Raw genomic sequence first — 17,441 nt, 5'->3', positions numbered from 1 at the left:
TGAACTATGAGGGTCTGCTTGTGGATTGTTTTTAATAAAAGTTCCATCGAGGGTGCCCATACCTCCTGCCTCCTTTTCCACCCCCTCTACCTTTTTCACCGCTGCCAGGTCTGAGACAGCAAGACCAACCTCTCCTTGCCCTCCTCCTCAACCTACTCGAGGTAAAATGACTCGGATGAAGGCCTTTATAATGATCCATTTCCACTTAATGAATAGTACATACATTTTCTCTTATCGTTTTCTTGATGGCATTTTCATTTCTCTAGCTTACTGTATTGTAAGAATGCAGTATACAATACATATAACATAAGAAGTATGTTAATCAACTGTCTATATTGTCAGCAAGGAAGGCTATCAGTAGTTAAGTTTCGAGGGAGTTAAGCTTTATGTGGATCTTTTTACTGAATAGGCATTCGTGGTCCTAACCCCCATGTTGTTCAAGGGTTAACTGTATCAGATTCGGTGTTAAGTTCCTAACTTAGAGTCAAGGAAAACTTTTTTTCTATTGTGGCTGAGTGTGACAAGAATGGAGTATGTAGATTCACCTAAAAATATAGGTGAATATTTTTGTATTTGTTTTAGCATTAGAACTGAGACTTGCAATTTGTGAACTTGCGGTAAGATCCACATGTAACTTAACTCCTGCAAAATTTAACTACTAATGCCTTCTGTTGACTGGAAGCTTTGCTGATAACACAGACAGTTGATGAACACGTATTTTGTCTGTTGTATGTATCATATATTGCATTTCTAGTGAGCATATGAAGCATAAAAAGACTTCCTCTGGAGATAATGGGCCTAATGACTTAACTGAAACTTGGACATCAGCTTGATTCTATCATCTTACTGTCTAAAATCTGCTTCCAACTCACTGTGGAAACACGGCTATGGCCAGACTCCATAGCAATAAGTGGCTTAATTTTACTAGTTCAAGTACAAATTGCAAGTTTCAGTTTGAATACTAATACATCCTTTCCACAGTATCTTCAACATCTCATTTGGTGGTCCCTCCTAGCTTTGTTATTTTCCTCATGTATCAATCAGACTGACTTCAAATGACACATGATCGACTGAGAAATAAGAGAAGTCCAAACACCTAGGTGAGGGTGCTAGACATTTCACTAGAAATAAGGCAGGTTCTGAGTTGGAACTCTTACAAGCAGAATAAGCATTAGAAAATTTTAAAAATAGCTTTGATAAGGCATTAACAAGTGTCAGAATGCTGGACTGGGAATAATAGCTGAAGTTTTTAAGCTTAACCCTGACCCATTTCCTTTAGTTAGCTTCATCATAGTTACCTCTGGCCTATTCTGAGCAAAGATGCCAACAAATTGGTCTGGTGATGGTTTATATCCTTTATGCAAGAGATAGGAACCCAGGTACTCCGCTCTATCAGACACCTACAAAAAAGAGAGATGGGGTGTGAGAGAGAGAGAGAGAGAGAGAGAGAGAGAGAGAGAGAGAGAGAGAGAGAAGAGAGAGAGAGAGGAGAGAAGAGGTCAAGACCCAAAACTGACCAATATAATACGCTGTAGTTTAAAATACTACATTAGAAAGAATCTGTCTAAAACTGGACTCAACTTACCTGTTTGTAGGATAGCCATCTGTAGGGCTGGTTTGGTTTTCTGTATCCCAAGCAGGGCCCATTGTCTAAAAACATAATATTAAAAGAAAATCAACTCCAGTTGCAAATTCTCTGGACCAGAGAAGCTAAAAGGAGATGAAGAAAGGGCAAGACACAAAGGGTAAATCGAATGAGGATCTGAGTTTCTCTTATGTGTCCAGGAAATTCAAAGCCAGAAAGCCCTCGGTTCTCAAAGATGAAGAGTCTTATAAACTATACACGAAACATTTAGGAAGCTATACAAAACGAAACTGGTTCAGTGTTGAATATGTGACCTCCACGGTGATATAGACATTCAGAGAAAGCTATCCACATGGGGCTAGCACACAAAATGTGACCAAGTAAACACAAACAGCCTGTATTGAGAAATCTTGAACAATAAAAAGAATGCTAATAAAAATATAAAAAATCGAAATATGAATCATCAATCTCTTCACCCAAATACCATTATTACATCGATATATTATTCTATGGCTCTTTTGCATAGTTTTGCAGTTACAGTCATTCCCCGTGTTTGGAATGAATATAATACTTTGGTACCTTGCTGCTTCTCCCAATGTGATGTAAGTATCTTCATGCATTATTTCTTCTCTGTAGTGGTTTCAATGGCCAGTTGATGGGGGGTTTTATTATAGTTGACTTTGTTTCATCATCGGTATTTAGACTGTTTTCAAGTCTGACACCTTAAATTATGCTAAGTATTTCCCTATTGGTCATTTTAAATTTAGAACATTTCCTTAGAATAGAGACCCTAAAATGTAATAAGGGAAGGAAATGGGGGCCCGGAACAGTTAGGCTTTGGATACATAGCACCACACTGCTTACTTGAGCAGATGTGACAATTCACTTTTCTCCTGCTATATCAAGTTTTATCACACTCTCATAGACCACTAAATAGTGTCTTTAAAAATTTCCCTCAGGTTTGATAGATTTGAAAAGTTATTACTGTAGTCTAAGTTTCTTTAACAGCTAGTAAAGTGGGACCTTTTTCCTTGTTAGGTTTTATTTACTCTCATGACTAATTTGTTCATGTACTTTGCCCATTTGTATAAGAGTATCACCTAAGATATTAAGGCTTGTAAAAAACACGGAAACACTCACACAGGTGCACACACACACATATTTGACAATAGAAGAATTAAACTTCTGAACATCTAAACTACTCAGCCTTATTTAAAATAAGTTTGGGAATATGTACTCACAAGAGTAAATGGTCATCTCAGCTTTTAAAGCCAAGCCAAGGAAGTAGTGGCATTAGGCTGAAGAACATATTAAGGGTCTGAGAAGCCCTCATGTCTAAGCCAGAAGGAGGCTGTTTTAAGTAGACAAGTAGAAGGGAAGGAAAATTGATAAAGAGGATCTGGCCAAATTGCTAAGAGGAATTCAGGTCTTGCCAAAGGGAAGTATTCGGAGAGTTACCAGGAATTCAGAGGCAAGTGAGTGAACTTCTAGACTAAGTGAGGGAGGAAAAAGGAAGGAAAGCAGGGAAGAGACAGCCACTCTGATTAAAGAAATATAAAAATGAATGAGGGGGCTGTGTACAGGAAACATTAGTTATTTTGCTTCCAATTGAAACAGCTGCATGAAAGCCTAAGAAGTAAGGTTTCAGACTAACTTTCCCTGAAGCATGGCTTTGTCAGATAGTGGAAGCCACCTGCTCCCCCACGGTGTGTGCCTTGGGTGGTCTACCAATCAGATCACTTGTACTAACATTAATCACTAACGATAGTACCATTTATTGAATGCTTACACCATGCCAGACACATTAACTTGTCTTCCCAGCTATTATTATTCTCATTGTACCAAGAATTGTGAAGGACTGAGACAGCTTGGTCAAGCTCACTCAGCAAATGGTAGAGCTGATGAATGTCTGAGAAAGTATACTGGGGGCTGGGTACAGTGGCTCACGCATGTAACCCCAGAACTTTGGGAGGCAGAGATTGGCAGATCACTTGAGTGCAAGAGTGCAACACTAGCCTGGCCAGCACGGCAAAACTCCATCTCTATAAAAACTATAAAAATTAGCCATAGGTGGTAGCATGAGACTGTAGTCCCAGCTACTTGAGGAACTGTGGTGGGAGGATGGCTTAAGCCCAGGAGGTGAAGGTTGCAGGGAGCTTAGATCATGCCACTGCACTCCAGCCTGGACAAAAGAGTGAGAACCTGTCTGAAAAAAAGAAAAAGAAAAAGAAAAAAAGGAAGAAAGAAAGAAAAAGAAGAAAAGAGAAAGAAAAAAATTATACTGCATAACCTGTTGATTGACAAGAACGCTAGCAGAGGCTGGTGTCTAAGGAACAAGTCAAATAATTGGCCCAAAGGGGCAGCAACTCAGGTTTCATTAAACTCTGTGACCTGATCAGCTTTCAGCCTGTTAGCCAAACGCCTGCTCAGGCAACAGCCTAGCCTTTCATTAATTCAGTCAACTCAGACCTGTTCTGTTCTAAGCTGTGGCCAGTACAAAAAGCCCATCCATTAACAACTTCTTGGCAAAGTTGCCACTCTATACTAAGTAGAATTCCAACTCTGGTGTACAGAATCCCCTGGAAGCTTTGCTAAAAATACAAAGCTTCCTGAGGATTTTTAGGTTTCATTATCTGGAAATTTAATTCAGAGCAACTAAGGTGGAGCCAGAAGACATAGTTTTGGAAAATAGTCCCAAGTGAGTCTCAAGATAAACAAACTAGTAGCTAAACATAATGTATTCAACCCCAGGACCTGGAGTGTCATTTTTCTTTCTTTTTTCTTTTCCTTTTTTTTTTTTTTTTTTTTTTTTTTTTTGAGACAGAGTCTCTCTCTGTCACCCTGGCTGGAGTTCAGTGGTGCGATGGCTCACTGCAATCTCTGTTTCTCAGATTCAAGCAATTCTCCTGCCTCAGGCTTCCATGCAGCTGGGATTACAGGTACCCACCACCATGCCCTGCTGTCATTAAGTAGCCACACCAGATTTCTCATGCCTGCTTCTGCGAGAAGCCATTTTAACAATACCGCTTTAGGATTTAGTATTGAAAAATACTCTAAATTATGTATCTCATGTGCCACCTATCGCATGCTAAATGGCTTGTTTTAGTCACAATAACAACACATGCTCCATAAAGAAAAAGTCTAAAAACAGAGGGTTGGGCATAGGGGCTCACTCCTGTAATCCCAGTGCTTTAGGAGGCTGGAGTCAGGGAGGTGGGTATCTCTTGAAACCAGTTTGAGACTAGCCTGGTCAACGTAGTGAGACCTTGTCTCTACAAAAAATTAAGAAATTAGCCAGGTATGGACTACATGCCTGTAGTTCTAGCTACTTGGGAAGCTGATGTGGGAGGATTTCTGGAACCCAGGAGTTTGAGGTTCTAGTGAGTTGCATTTCATCACACCACTACACTCCAGCCTGGGTGACAGAGCAAGATCCTGTCTCTTAAAAAAAAAAAACAAAAAAACAAAAACAAAAAAAAACAAAGGAAATTATACTGTATTAGACATATACTATCTTGAATTGCCAGAGGAGTAAAGAAACTGATGTTTGGTTTGTTTTTCTTTGTTATTTGCATGAAGTCTATAAGTAAATGCTGACTTGGAGCCAGATATACTAAGTACAGGCCATGGTGGAGTCTTCAGATAGACGTTTTCTTTACAATAAATCTTTCACTGTCTGGAGGAATAACTACTTCTATAAAACATTTAAGAGCTAACCTAAAATAGAACAATCTAGTCAAACAGACACACTTAGATTTCCCTGTCAGCTCTGACATTTTCTTGTTCTGTGACCTTGGTAATGGTCTTGAAGTTCTGAGTCTGTGTCCTTATCTTTAAAAATGGCAGTGATAGTAACTAATCTCTATGGTGTAGGGAAGATTAAGTAATACAGGTGCAGTAGCTATGCATAGTTAACACTTGACAGGAGTTGGCTAGTAATATCAGCTTAGTCTTAGTTAACATGCAGAAGAGAAGGGAGGGATGAAATTTACATGGCCAGAATGTCACCCAAAAGACCAAAGGCACAGAAAGAGCCATAAACCAGTTGCTTTTAAAAGTAAATTTGTGTGTGCCAGCCATTATGTTCAATGATATAAGACATAAACATTAAGGCTTGATGTATTCCAAATGAACGTGGCAAAGCCCATTTAGTGATGTTTCTAAAAAAGTCCAAAGAAGTGGTAACATGGGCCAGTAGGATGGTATCAGAGTCAAGGACAAGGTAAGACATCAGGAGCCCTGGACTGCTGGTCCTGGCTCAGATTGTCTATCTGTAAATGCAGGGAATTATGTTAATGAAAGGCATGTTTCTAAACAAACGCACTACGTGTTAGTGAGTTACCCAAGATACTGTGTTGCATTATTATCTCGACCCTTTAACAGAAGTTTTGGCAGGGATGTTCTTCTTGTGTTGAGAAACAGATTCAGAGAGGCAAAGTGGCTTGCATGAGGTTATGAAACTGAAAATGGAAGAACCAGATTTCAAACCTGGTGTCTGACACTGGTTCCAGCATCCATCCCGATACAGTACTGTGTTCTAATGTCTCCTCTATTTTGCATGCTGTGATTCTACTTGAATCACTGCTTCTAAATAGCTGGAGTTTTAGGGGTGAGGCAGAGAAGGAGAGATGTGCAACAGACCCCACCTTGTCTTCTTCAGGCAAGGACAGACCATTAGGCTTACCAGACACAGCGAGTCCTCTTTGGAAAACCTCATACATAGTCTTGGCATCTGAGAAGTAGTAACTTATTAGGTCATTGTTCTTCTGGGAAGCACCCTTCCGCGCTCCTCCCTAAGAAACAAGACCAAGTTTAAGCCAAGTACAAGTCTCCCCGCACTCTTTCCAAAACCTTTAAGGGTTGAATTAAAGAGGGCATAAATGCTGATTTTGAGGTCACAGGAATGTTCTCTTCGCTGTTCAGTTGATTTTTAGAAATCCCCAAATCATAGTATGTTCACATCATAGACGTTTTAGAAAATAGAAAAGTGGCAGAGCGTGGTGGCTCAAGCCTGTAATCCCAACACTTTGGGAGGACGAGGCAGGTGGATCACTTGAGGTCAGGAGTTTGAGACCAGCCTGACCAACAAGGTGAAACCCTGTCTCTACTAAAAATACAAAAATTAGCCAGGCATGGTAGCAGGTGCCTGTAGTCCCAGCTATTTGGGAGGCTGAGATAGGAGAATTGTTTGAACCCAGGAGGCAGAGGTTACAGTGAACCAAGATCACACTACTCTACTCCAGCCTAAAGAGAAAAGAGAATAATAAAGTCACAAAGTCGATCTGTAATCCCACCCAGAGATTGCTGCTGTTATGTTTTTGGTAACTCTCCTGGCATCCATTTGTGTCTGTATATGGAGGAGAGATGATATGGATAGTTTTATATCTTTTTTTTAATCATATCAAGTTTAAACTTCTACTGATTGCATACTATGTGTTCTAGGTACTCTGTAAATACTGTAGATGTGAGTTAAGACAAAATAGCTGCCCTGTGGCACCTCACATACCAGAGCTGTTGGAGTATGAGGAGGTAATAAGGAAAAATTGCAAATATAATACCATGATGTACGTGCTATAATAAATTTTGAGGAAATGGATTTATGGTGGAGGGACTCAAGCAACCAGTTCTGTACTACGCAGAAAGATTGCAGAGAAGAAATGATATTTCAATACAGACTTTGAAGACCGGTAGGCATTTGGCAAAAATATATGATTTGGGCAGGGTAAAGGAGAAAAAAGAAAATTCCAGAATGGAGGAACAGCCTGAGCAAAGGCATAGAGGTAAAAAATACAATGCAGAGTTGGGTGGGCAGCTAGAAGACAGTATATTCAAGGAAAAGATAATAGCTAGGAATCCATCTAGAAATGTCAGCTGGAACTATAGGATCAGGCTCTGGGCTGGATCCTGGAGCTACAGTAGGCACTCCAGGTATGGTCCAATGGTCCAACCCTCATGAAAGTTCATCTAGAGAAGAACAGGCAACAATTAAATAAGCATTCAAGAATGTAAATTACTTTCCAAAGTGAGAGCTATAAAAGTACAGGGGAACATACGAGGCTGTAACAAGAGATCTGACTTAGTCTAGAACATCACGGAAAATTTCCATGGGCTACCACATTAAGACAAAAAAATAGCAAAAATAAAGTTCCTTGTCTAGAAGGCAGGGTCTTGTTTTCTGTTTATGTGTCTGGTACAAGGATGCAGGAAGAATCCAAGACATTCCAGATTCTTCACTTTGGCAATTGGATAAGAAGAGATACATTTAACTGAAATAGAATAGGAAAGGAGGGGTGTGTGTGTGTGTGTGCATGTGTGTGTATGTATGCATGTGTGTGAAGGGAGAAAATATGCATAAAGAGAGAGACCTGGAGAGCTTAAGTTACTTAAGCATCACTGAAGTCAGAATAGAAAATCAGATTGCAGTATCACAGATTTAGGCACATTTTCAAGTCATATAAGAGGAGGTATTTTCTTGGCTGTGAAGATTTAGATAATGTTTTGGCAGACTATAATCTGCAGGTTGAATCTGGCCTACCACTTGCCTTTATAAGTAAAGTTTTATCAGAACACAGTCACACTCATGTGTTTATGTGTCGTCTGGTACTGTATTCATTCTATAACAGCAGCAATTGAGTAGCAGCTGCCAAAGAGCTCATGTGGTCTGCAAATTCCATACCATTGACTGCCTGGCCTTTACACCATATGTTTGACAACCCCTGCTTCAGAGGAATCAAGAGACGCCGAGAATAAAATCCTATAATGAGGAGAAGAAAGAACCCAAGTGTCAAAGGAAGACTGTCTTGAAATTAGGAAGAAATCTTATTGAAACAGATTATGAAAGTCAAAAGGAGGAGTTTCAAGGAGGAAGTCTCAAGTCAATTGAGAGGAAAGCTGAAAGAGAAGTCATTGAATTTAGAAGTTAGGTTATGAGTGATTCAGAGCACTTTGGAGGAGATGGCAGCGGTAAAAGCTCAGATCAATGGTAAAAGGTTGAATTTCAGAAGAGGAAATCAATAAGCAAACTAGTCTCAAAGAACTCTGGTGGGAAAGGAAAGGAGTAAGTGGAGATGGTGGAATGCAGCAGGACAGGAAGATGTCGTGGAAGACATACGTGGAGTATGCAGATGTACTAACAGGTGGGAGAGGAGCTGGAGAGCAGAGGTGGCTTGGAGTAAGATTTCTTCTACCCTGGAGAAAGAAAACTGTAAAAAGAACAGAAGAAGTTAGACTTGTGAAGGAACAGGAATCCTTTTTTTTCTCAGAAGAGGGTAGAAGATGAAAAAAGATGAAGACATCCATGGGAGCAGAAGGCAGGAGAAATGAAGAGAACATCTTTGGAGCTCACAGATACAGGAAGCTGGGGAAATTGAAGAAAGCCAGGAGAGTAAGCCCAGTTCAATTTTTATAGTTTTAAGAAAAATAAATTTAACTAAAAGCTAGAATTTAACTAGAGGAAATGACCTAATCGTTCTCAGTCACTGGGTATCTTGATGAAAATGTTCTCCTGTCCCCAATGTACTGATGCTATTATTTAGATCATGGGTTGTCAAAATATTTCTGTAAAGAGCTAGATAGCAAACACTTTAGGCTTTGTTCCACTTTAGGCTTTGTGTTTGCTATCTCGTTTTTGGTTTTAACTCATCCCTTTAAAAAAGTAAAAACCATTCTTAACTTGCCAGTTGCATAAAAAAAGAATTTTGGTCTGGGTGCAGTGGCTCATGTCTGTAATCCCAGCACTTTGGGAGGCTGAGGCAGGTGGATCATGAGGTCAGGAGTTCGAGACCAGCCTGATCCAACATGATGAAACCCCATCTCTACTGAAATACAAAAATTAGCCAGGCATGGTGGCAGGCTTTTGTAATCCCAACTACTCTGAAGGCTGAGGGAGGAGAATCACTTGAAACTGGAAGGCAGAGGTTGCAGTGAGCTGAGATTGCACCACTGCACTCCAGCCTAGGCAACAAGAGTGAAACTCTGTCTCAAAAAAAACAAAAACAAAAACAAAAACAAAAAACAAACAAACAAACAAAAAAACAGCGATGGATTTTGCTCTTGGCTATAGTTTGCCAACTCCAATCTAGATTACTGACATCATACAACCTTGCTTACTACAAAAGAAAATGTGCCAGCAATGGAAGTTTAAATTTATATATTGCGTACTGATTGATAACATGAAAGCTTTACTTTCCTGTGCCACACCCAATCCCCTTCATGAGTTATCTCTATTAAAATTACAGTTTGAGTTTAACGAAGGTTTGCAAACTGAAAGGATGACTGGTAAATTACCTCAATTCCCACAGACTGTTTGTTCAGATCGAGAAGAGGTAAGACAGGTTGAGGTCTGGTGATCAGCCACAGGAAGATGGCAGCTCCAAATGTCAGGATGCAGATCAACGCCGGGGTCGGGAGTGGGGAAAACAAAAAATTAAAGATAAAAAGCATCTTTGTGAATAGCAGCAGGAAATTCAGACCTATAAAAAAAAAAAAAACAGGGGCAAGAAAATTTAGAGGAAATGGTTATATTTTTATACTCAATAGTTCTTTGTTTACAGAAGGACACACACACACACACACACACACACACACACACACACACACACGCCTCAATCCCTCAGATAGATTTGTACCTCTCTAGTAACAGAATTTTTCCCTCTGTTTACTTAGCACTGTTGAAAATAATAGAACACAGTCTCCACCCCCGCTACTTGACTGTCCTCACACAAAGCAGAAGGATCAAAGGAAGCAAGTTAATCATTTCCCAGACAATTTTGAGAAATGACTGCCCTTTTAACATTGGTGCACAAAGCCTAAGAGAAGGCGGCCTGCTAGATACAACATAAGCTGGTGGTCACAGAGTACCTCCTCTGCCTGGGCAGACTGCGGGTCAGGAAGGACTCTTCTAGCTGGATTTCCCTCATCTAAACCAAACAGAAGAGCTCTGTTGAGGTGAAGCCACAGGTTTGAGAAATTAAAGATTTTATATGAAGGATATTTCCTGCTGGCTAGACATGTCTTGCTCATTACTTTACTCTTTGGAGCACTGGAAGGGTCTCAGAGATCAACAGCGGTACAGCTTGCTGTGCGCAACATCCTCTCCCCCAGGGATCCCAGAGGAATCATTTTACTGTGAGGCAAACATTAGTCAGTTACACAGAAACACTGCTAGAGAATGGGTGGCAAGTGGTAAGCACTGAAGAGTTGGGTCAAGAAGAGATCTCAAGAAATTAAAAGTAACAAAGACTTCCCCCAACCCATCCTTTCTTATAGTTTTCAGTCAAGTTCAACTTCAAACTACTCTAATAGGAGAGACTAAATTTAGGGTGGGTCCTAGGAACATACCCTGGCTGAAACCATCTTTCCCTGGAAAGTTGCTGCTTCATAGCTTTCAAACTAAATTACAAGAATACATTAGCAGTAAACACATGAGCACTTACTGTATGCCAGGCACAGGGCTGGGCTTTTTGCATAGTTTGTTTAATTGAGGTCAAGCAATACTATAAAGTAGTATTTCACAGAAGAGGAAATGGATGCATTGGGATAAAGTGACTTGTCCAAATTCGCCCGTCATGCCCTATTGCTACTTCTCTATGAAAATCTATAAAACAACAATTCACCTTTTCTTATAGGTTCTAGTCACAGAATTCAAGGGGACTGAATTTGTCCAGCACCTTACAGGTGACAGCAAATAAAGTTCAGACTTTGCATTCTTCAAAGTTTACTGCAATGCCTGTTGAAACAATATCTCAGAGATGAGGCCACACATGCCCACTCCAAATGAAAAGATAAAATCAAGCCCAGTTAAAAGTTGGATCACATCAAGATCACAGTTGCCCTTAGAGCTTTGGACAGCTGCCATTAGCTGCCACCTGCAACCTTCTTCAATGAGGGAAACACACTTCACTCTAGTCCAAGAAAGGCCACAAGGTGCAGGAATTTTGTGTGGGGGCAGGAACAGTCACCAGAAACCCCGGGCCACTCTTTTTATCTTTCTGCCCCTCGATTAGTTATTACCTGACTTTCGTAGTCCCTTTCCATTTTAGAAGAGAAAACGGAACTTCCAGAAACTGGGATCATAGTTTCCAACTTTTTGGTTCTTTCCATATTGCATTCAGGGGGAGAAAAAGAAGTCAGAACCAAAATAAAAGCAAGGTCCCATGGGTGCCAGGTTACATAACAAAGTGCTATTGTGACCACCTGGCAGGATTCTGAGAGCTGGGATTTTGGGAATTCAGCCTTACCTGGACTTGTATGAAGAGGTGGCACTCCAGGATGCAGAAGATTCAAAAGCTAGCCATAAAGCCCAGGCAGAGAAGGAGGATCTGCCTCAGAGAAGATTGTGAAACGGAAAGGGGAGGTGGCAGTGCCAAAGGGGAGTAGAAGCCTGTGCCTCTTTTGTGCCCATCTAGTGCCCATCCAACCCACCACTAACCACTCCTTGGAGGTTGGGACATTGTGACAAGACTGGTTTTATATATATATACACACACATACACATACACTGTCTGGAACTCCTGACCTCATGATCCACCTGCCTTGGCCTCCCAAAGTGCTGGGATTATAGACATAAGCCACTGCACCCAGCCCCAAATTAATATTTTTATGCAACTATAAATTAATATATATGTTAATTTTTTAACAATTAAATTATATATATATATTATATATATAATAATAATTAATATTTTTTTTTTAGACAGGGTCTTACTGTTTCCCAGGCTGGAGTGCAGTGGGACAATTCTGACTCACTGCAGCCTCAACCTCCTGGGCTCAAGTGATCCTTCCACCTCAGCCTCCTGAGTAACCAGGACCACAGGTATGTGCCACCATGCCCAGTTAATTCTTTAATTTTTTGTGAAGACACAGCCTCACCATGATACCCAGGCTGGTTTAAAACTCCTGGGCTCAAGCGGTCCTCCTACTGTGGCCTCCCAAATTGCTGGGATTACAGGCATGAGCTACCATGACCACCCCAGACTGGTGATATTTTATCTGGGCTTTTTACCTCTGCCTCAGTCCCACTCATAAATTAAGAGATCCTTACCGACACCCTCCTGTTCAACTATGGGAAAAAAATGGTTGCACTAAGGATTTTTGTCCTCTTCTACGAGATGGCACATTTATATTTAATAGGAAACTTTGCAAACAATGTCTTCCACTTAGGGTCTAAAAATGGAATTTCTCTTCAGTTGTGGTGATATGGTAGGAAGGACAGTGAATAAACTGACTGGTAACACATGGGAGAAAAAGGACAGAGAATCTGTGAGTCTCAAGGGAGCACCTGCTGCTGATCTCAGGTGATTGTTACCACATAGTAACAATACTGTGGACCACAGATTGTCAGAATTCTGCTCCCTCCCTAGATAACCCAGAAGACTGCATTTTTGTGAAACTTCAACTTTAACTAACATCAGTTTTTAAGAGTCTGGCATGGGATAAACAAGAACACATCTCCTAGTTGAATGTGGATCACGGTCTGTTAATGTTTGAGTACTCCTTTGAGACAGACTTCAGTCATATTACCCACAAATGAAATGAGAATGACCACTTCATTACAAACAAGGGAGATATTTACACACTTCAAAGCCACAGTTTCATGAGAATGAAAGTACCTTGCCTATGTTGGCAAGGGATTTTATTTGAGGAAGACACTAAGGGAAGTATTTACTTGTATGTATTTGCCAATGGAAATAGCTTACTTAGTTTGCTCTTACTGACCAGGTATCCCACTCGAGTAGGAGGTGCACAAAATTTCACATGGTTTCTTCCTCATTTTTTTTTTTTTTTTTTTTTTTGAGGCAGAGTCTGGCTCTGTCACTCAGGCTGGAGTGCAGTGTCATGATCTCGGCTCACTGCAGCCTCCACCTTCCAGGTTCAAGTGATTCTCATGCATCAGCCTTCTGAGTAGCTAGGATTACAGGTGCCCACCACCACACCCCACTAATTTTTTGTATTTTTAATAGAGATGAGGGTTTCACCATGTTGGCCAGGCTAGTCTCAAACTCCTGACCTCAGGTGATCCACCTGTCTTGGCCTCTCAAAGTGCTGGGATTACAGGCATGAGCCACTGCACCCATCCCTTTCTCAATTTTTTAAAAAATTGAGATACAATTTACATAATGTATAATTAACCATTTTAAAATGTATGCTCTGGCAGTATTTATTGTATTCACAATGTTGTGCAACTGTCATGTCTATTTAGTGACAAAACATTTTCATCACCACAAAATAGGAAACCCCGTACCCACTAGCAATCATTTCCCATTCCCTTCTCTGCCCAGCCTCTAGAGAAAGCACTAGGCTGCTTTCTGTTGCTATGGATTTATCTATTCTAAATATTTCATATAAATAAAACTATATATGTGACTTATTTGTGTCTGAATTCTTTTTTTTTTTTTTTAGGCAGAGTTTTGCTATTGTTGCCCAGGCTGGAGTGCAATGGCACGATCTTGGCTCCGCAATTTCCACCTCCCGGGTTCAAGCGCTTCTCCTGCCTCAGACTCCCAGGTAGCTGCAATTACAGGCATGCACTACCACGCCCAACTAATTTTGTATTTTCTTTTTTTTTTCTTTTTTTTTTGAGACGGAGTTTCGCTCTTGTTACCCAGGCTGGAGTGCAATGGTGCGATCTCGGCTCACCGCAACCTCCGCCTCCTGGGTTCAGGCAATTCTCCTGCCTCAGCCTCCCGAGTAGCTGGGATTATAGGCACGCGCCACCATGCCCAGCTAATTTTTTGTATTTTTAGTAGAGACGGGGTTTCACCATGTTGAACAGGTTGGTCTCGATCTCTCGACCTTGTGATCCACCCGCCTCGGCCTCCCAAAGTGCTGGGATTACAGGCTTGAGCCACCGCGCCTGGCCCTAATTTTGTATTTTTAGTAGAGATGGGGTTTCTCCATGTTGGTCAGGCTGGTCTCTAATTCCCAACCTCAGGTGATCCACCTGCCTTGGCCTTCCAAAGTGCTGGGATTACAGGCATGAGCCACAACTCCCGGCCTGACTTCTTTGACGTATTATAATGTTTAAGATTCATTCATGCTGTAGGATGTCTGTACTTTGCCTCTTTTTATGGTTCCATATTATCCCATTGTATGGATAGACCGTACTCTTACCTATCTACCAGCTGATGGATATTTGGGTTGTTTCTACTTTTGGTATTGTGAACAGAGCTGTTATGAACATTTCTATACAAGTTTTTGTTTGAATATATTTTACCAATTCTTCAGGGTATAGATCCAGGAGAGAAATTGCTGAGTCAGATGTTAATCTTATATTTAACCTTTCGAGGAGCTACCAAAATGTTTTCTACAGCAGCTGCATCATTTTGTATCCAACCAGTAACACAAGAGGGTTCCAATCTTCGTATTCTCCCTAACCACTGCTATTTTATCTTTGTTTGTTGGTTTACCTGTTTAAATAGCCAATCTAATGGGTGTGAAGTGGTATCTCATTGTGGGTTTGATTTGCATTCCTCTAATGACTAAGGACGTTGAACATCTTTTTATTTGCTCCTTGGCCATTTGTATTTCTTTTTTGAAGAAATGTCTACTCAAGTCTTTTGCCCATTTTACAATTAGGTCATATATATACACATAACACCTAGCAGAGATATGATTTGCAATATTTTCTTCCATTCAGTAGGTTGTCTTTTTACTATCTTGTCAGGCATTTTATTTTTTTTTTTTTTATAATTAACAATTTTTTTTATAGAGATGGGGTCTCACTATGTTGTCCAGGCTGCTCCTGAACTGCTGGGCTCAAGTGATCCTCCCAACTCACCCTCCCAAAGTGCTGGGATTACAGGCATGAGCCACCTTTCTAATGCCCAGTACACTCAAACATTTTTAACCTTACAAGGTCAGCACTGAGAGAAATTGCAACCACGTCCTGTAACTCTCTCACAGTTTAAGTAGAAGAAACTCAGGGCCTAAGAGAAGGTGAGCCCTGTGGGCCAAACCATGACAGGAGTGGGAAGCTCTGGTTACCATTTTGTTAGAATCTGTTAACACTTCCAGGTATGTTGAAATTAAACAAGGGGGAAAAAATGTCACCACCCTTTTGTCATGTGTCCTGTGTGTCTCAAACTACAGTTCTGGTTGAGTCACTCTACAGAACCCCCGGCAAGCAGTGGGTGTGATTAGCATTTCCTCTTCCTTTTAACATCACTCCCAGTTGGGGTAGGGAGAAGTACAATAGTAGTAAAGAAAAGAGGAAAGAGAGCTGTCACGCTGCATCTGGGATTTCCTGTTTCGAGTAATATACAAATGACAGAGCAAGCCACATTACGCATCAGGACGACCCATGTGAAAAACCTTACTCCACTTTTTGATGCGGTGATGGTGACATGCTTTGGCCTCAGACTCCAGGATGCCCATTTGTCCAGCATCCTTGTCCTTGATCCACCCCAGGGCCCTCCCCTCACCCCACCCCCATCCCGTAGATGAATGACTGTAGCCACAGTCACTCATCTCCTGGCTTCTAACATGTTTTATTCCCAACATAGCTGAAGCATGCCTTCTGCCTTCACATCTCTGTACACACTTCTTGGACCAGTCTTGGTGTCCAAGTTATGATCACCCCATGTTCAGCTTTGGATTTTTTCCCTTTGTGGATTTGGGGTGGCATGTCTTCATTTAGTCTCATTTTCTTTGGATAAATGTCCTAAATGGCTCCTTCTACTCTAATATTTAAATTTTTTGTCAACTATCTGCCATCTGGAAGAAGAGGGCAAAATCCTTAGTGCAACCATTTTTTTCCCCCATAGTCAAACAGGAGGGTGTCAGTAAGGATCTCTTAATTTGTGGGTGGGATTGTTATGAATCTTTCATACTATCCCTACTGGCTAAAAGTCATTTTCTTACAATAGTCTCTATCTTTTAAAAGATTGTATTTTTCCTGTGTGTATCTTATTCAAACCCTACCCTAAGTCTGTTTCCACCTCAAAGCCTCTGTATTTGCTCTTCTCTTTGCCTGGAACATTTCCCTAGATCTGGAATGGTTGTATATTGTGGATAGGTCAGGCATCATCTCAAATGTCACTTTCTCGGAGGCTGTTTCTGATCACCTTATTTAATGTCTTTTCCTTTCCAATCAGTGTCATGGACTTTGTGTTCTCTTCTCCATGTTCACTGTTCACTGCAAAATTATCCCAGCTCCTTATTATTCATTGTCCTGACTGAGCTGATGCTCTCTTTGGAACAGGGATTTAAATTTTGTTTACTGCTGTGCCTCTCATGCCTGCACCATGCCTGGCACATAATTAACTTTCAACAAATGGTTGTGAGCAAATAAAACACATTCCAGGTCACAATTGTTTATTCCATATACTCTCAGTTAATGCATTTTCCCTGCAGTACAAAGAACGAACACCCCACCCTCAAACTCCCAAATCTCAGATCATAAGAAGTCATTCAGGCCAATCTGGAGAGGATTGCTCCCTAATCAATACTTATTTTAAGGTATTGGATAGGGATGGTAGATGGTGACACAGGTGTATTTCTGACACACATTAAGGACGATTCAAGATCCCTCTACTCCTCCAGTCTTAGAAGAGTTGGAATGAAATTATCTACATTGGTTAAGTATGCAGAAAATCCAGCCAAGAAATAAATCATACTAGGCTAGGAGCGCCTGTAATCCTAGCACTTTGGGGGGCAGATCAGATTTTTTGGCAGATCACTTGAGCTCAAGAGTTTGAGACCAGACTGGCCAACATGGTAAAACTCCATCTCTCCAAAAAAATATTTAAAAATTAGCCATGGCTTGTAGCATGAGCCTTTAGTCTCAACTACTTGGGGGACTGAGGTGGGAGATGGCTTGAGCCCAGGAGATGAAGGTTGCAGTGAGCTTAGATTGTGC

General features: G+C 40.9%; 1 protein-coding gene across 5 annotated transcripts in view; it reads right to left on the bottom strand.

Annotated features, from left to right (window-relative positions):
• Positions 1–17,441, bottom strand: part of ACSL5 (acyl-CoA synthetase long chain family member 5) — a 52,245-nt gene that overhangs the window by 20,836 nt on the left and 13,968 nt on the right. For 4 of the 5 annotated variants that reach the window (XM_074382879.1, XM_039464999.2, XM_074382880.1 and 1 more), the window contains 4 exons: positions 9,872–10,056; positions 6,270–6,378; positions 1,586–1,650; positions 1,299–1,400 (listed from right to left, as the gene is read on the bottom strand). In XM_074382879.1, coding sequence (XP_074238980.1) covers positions 1,299–1,400; positions 1,586–1,650; positions 6,270–6,378; positions 9,872–10,027 — 432 coding nt within the window. In that variant the 5' untranslated portion in view covers positions 10,028–10,056. Of the gene's footprint in view, positions 1–1,298; positions 1,401–1,585; positions 1,651–6,269; positions 6,379–9,871; positions 10,057–11,823; positions 12,093–17,441 lie in introns of those variants that run through there. The other variant, XM_039465000.2, reaches the window with a different exon arrangement.

Source organism: Saimiri boliviensis, chromosome 12, assembly GCF_048565385.1.
Source record: "Saimiri boliviensis isolate mSaiBol1 chromosome 12, mSaiBol1.pri, whole genome shotgun sequence".
NCBI lineage: Eukaryota > Metazoa > Chordata > Mammalia > Primates > Cebidae > Saimiri > Saimiri boliviensis.
The sequence above is the reverse complement of the archived record's forward strand: the minus strand, read 5'-3'. Positions and strand labels throughout refer to the sequence as shown.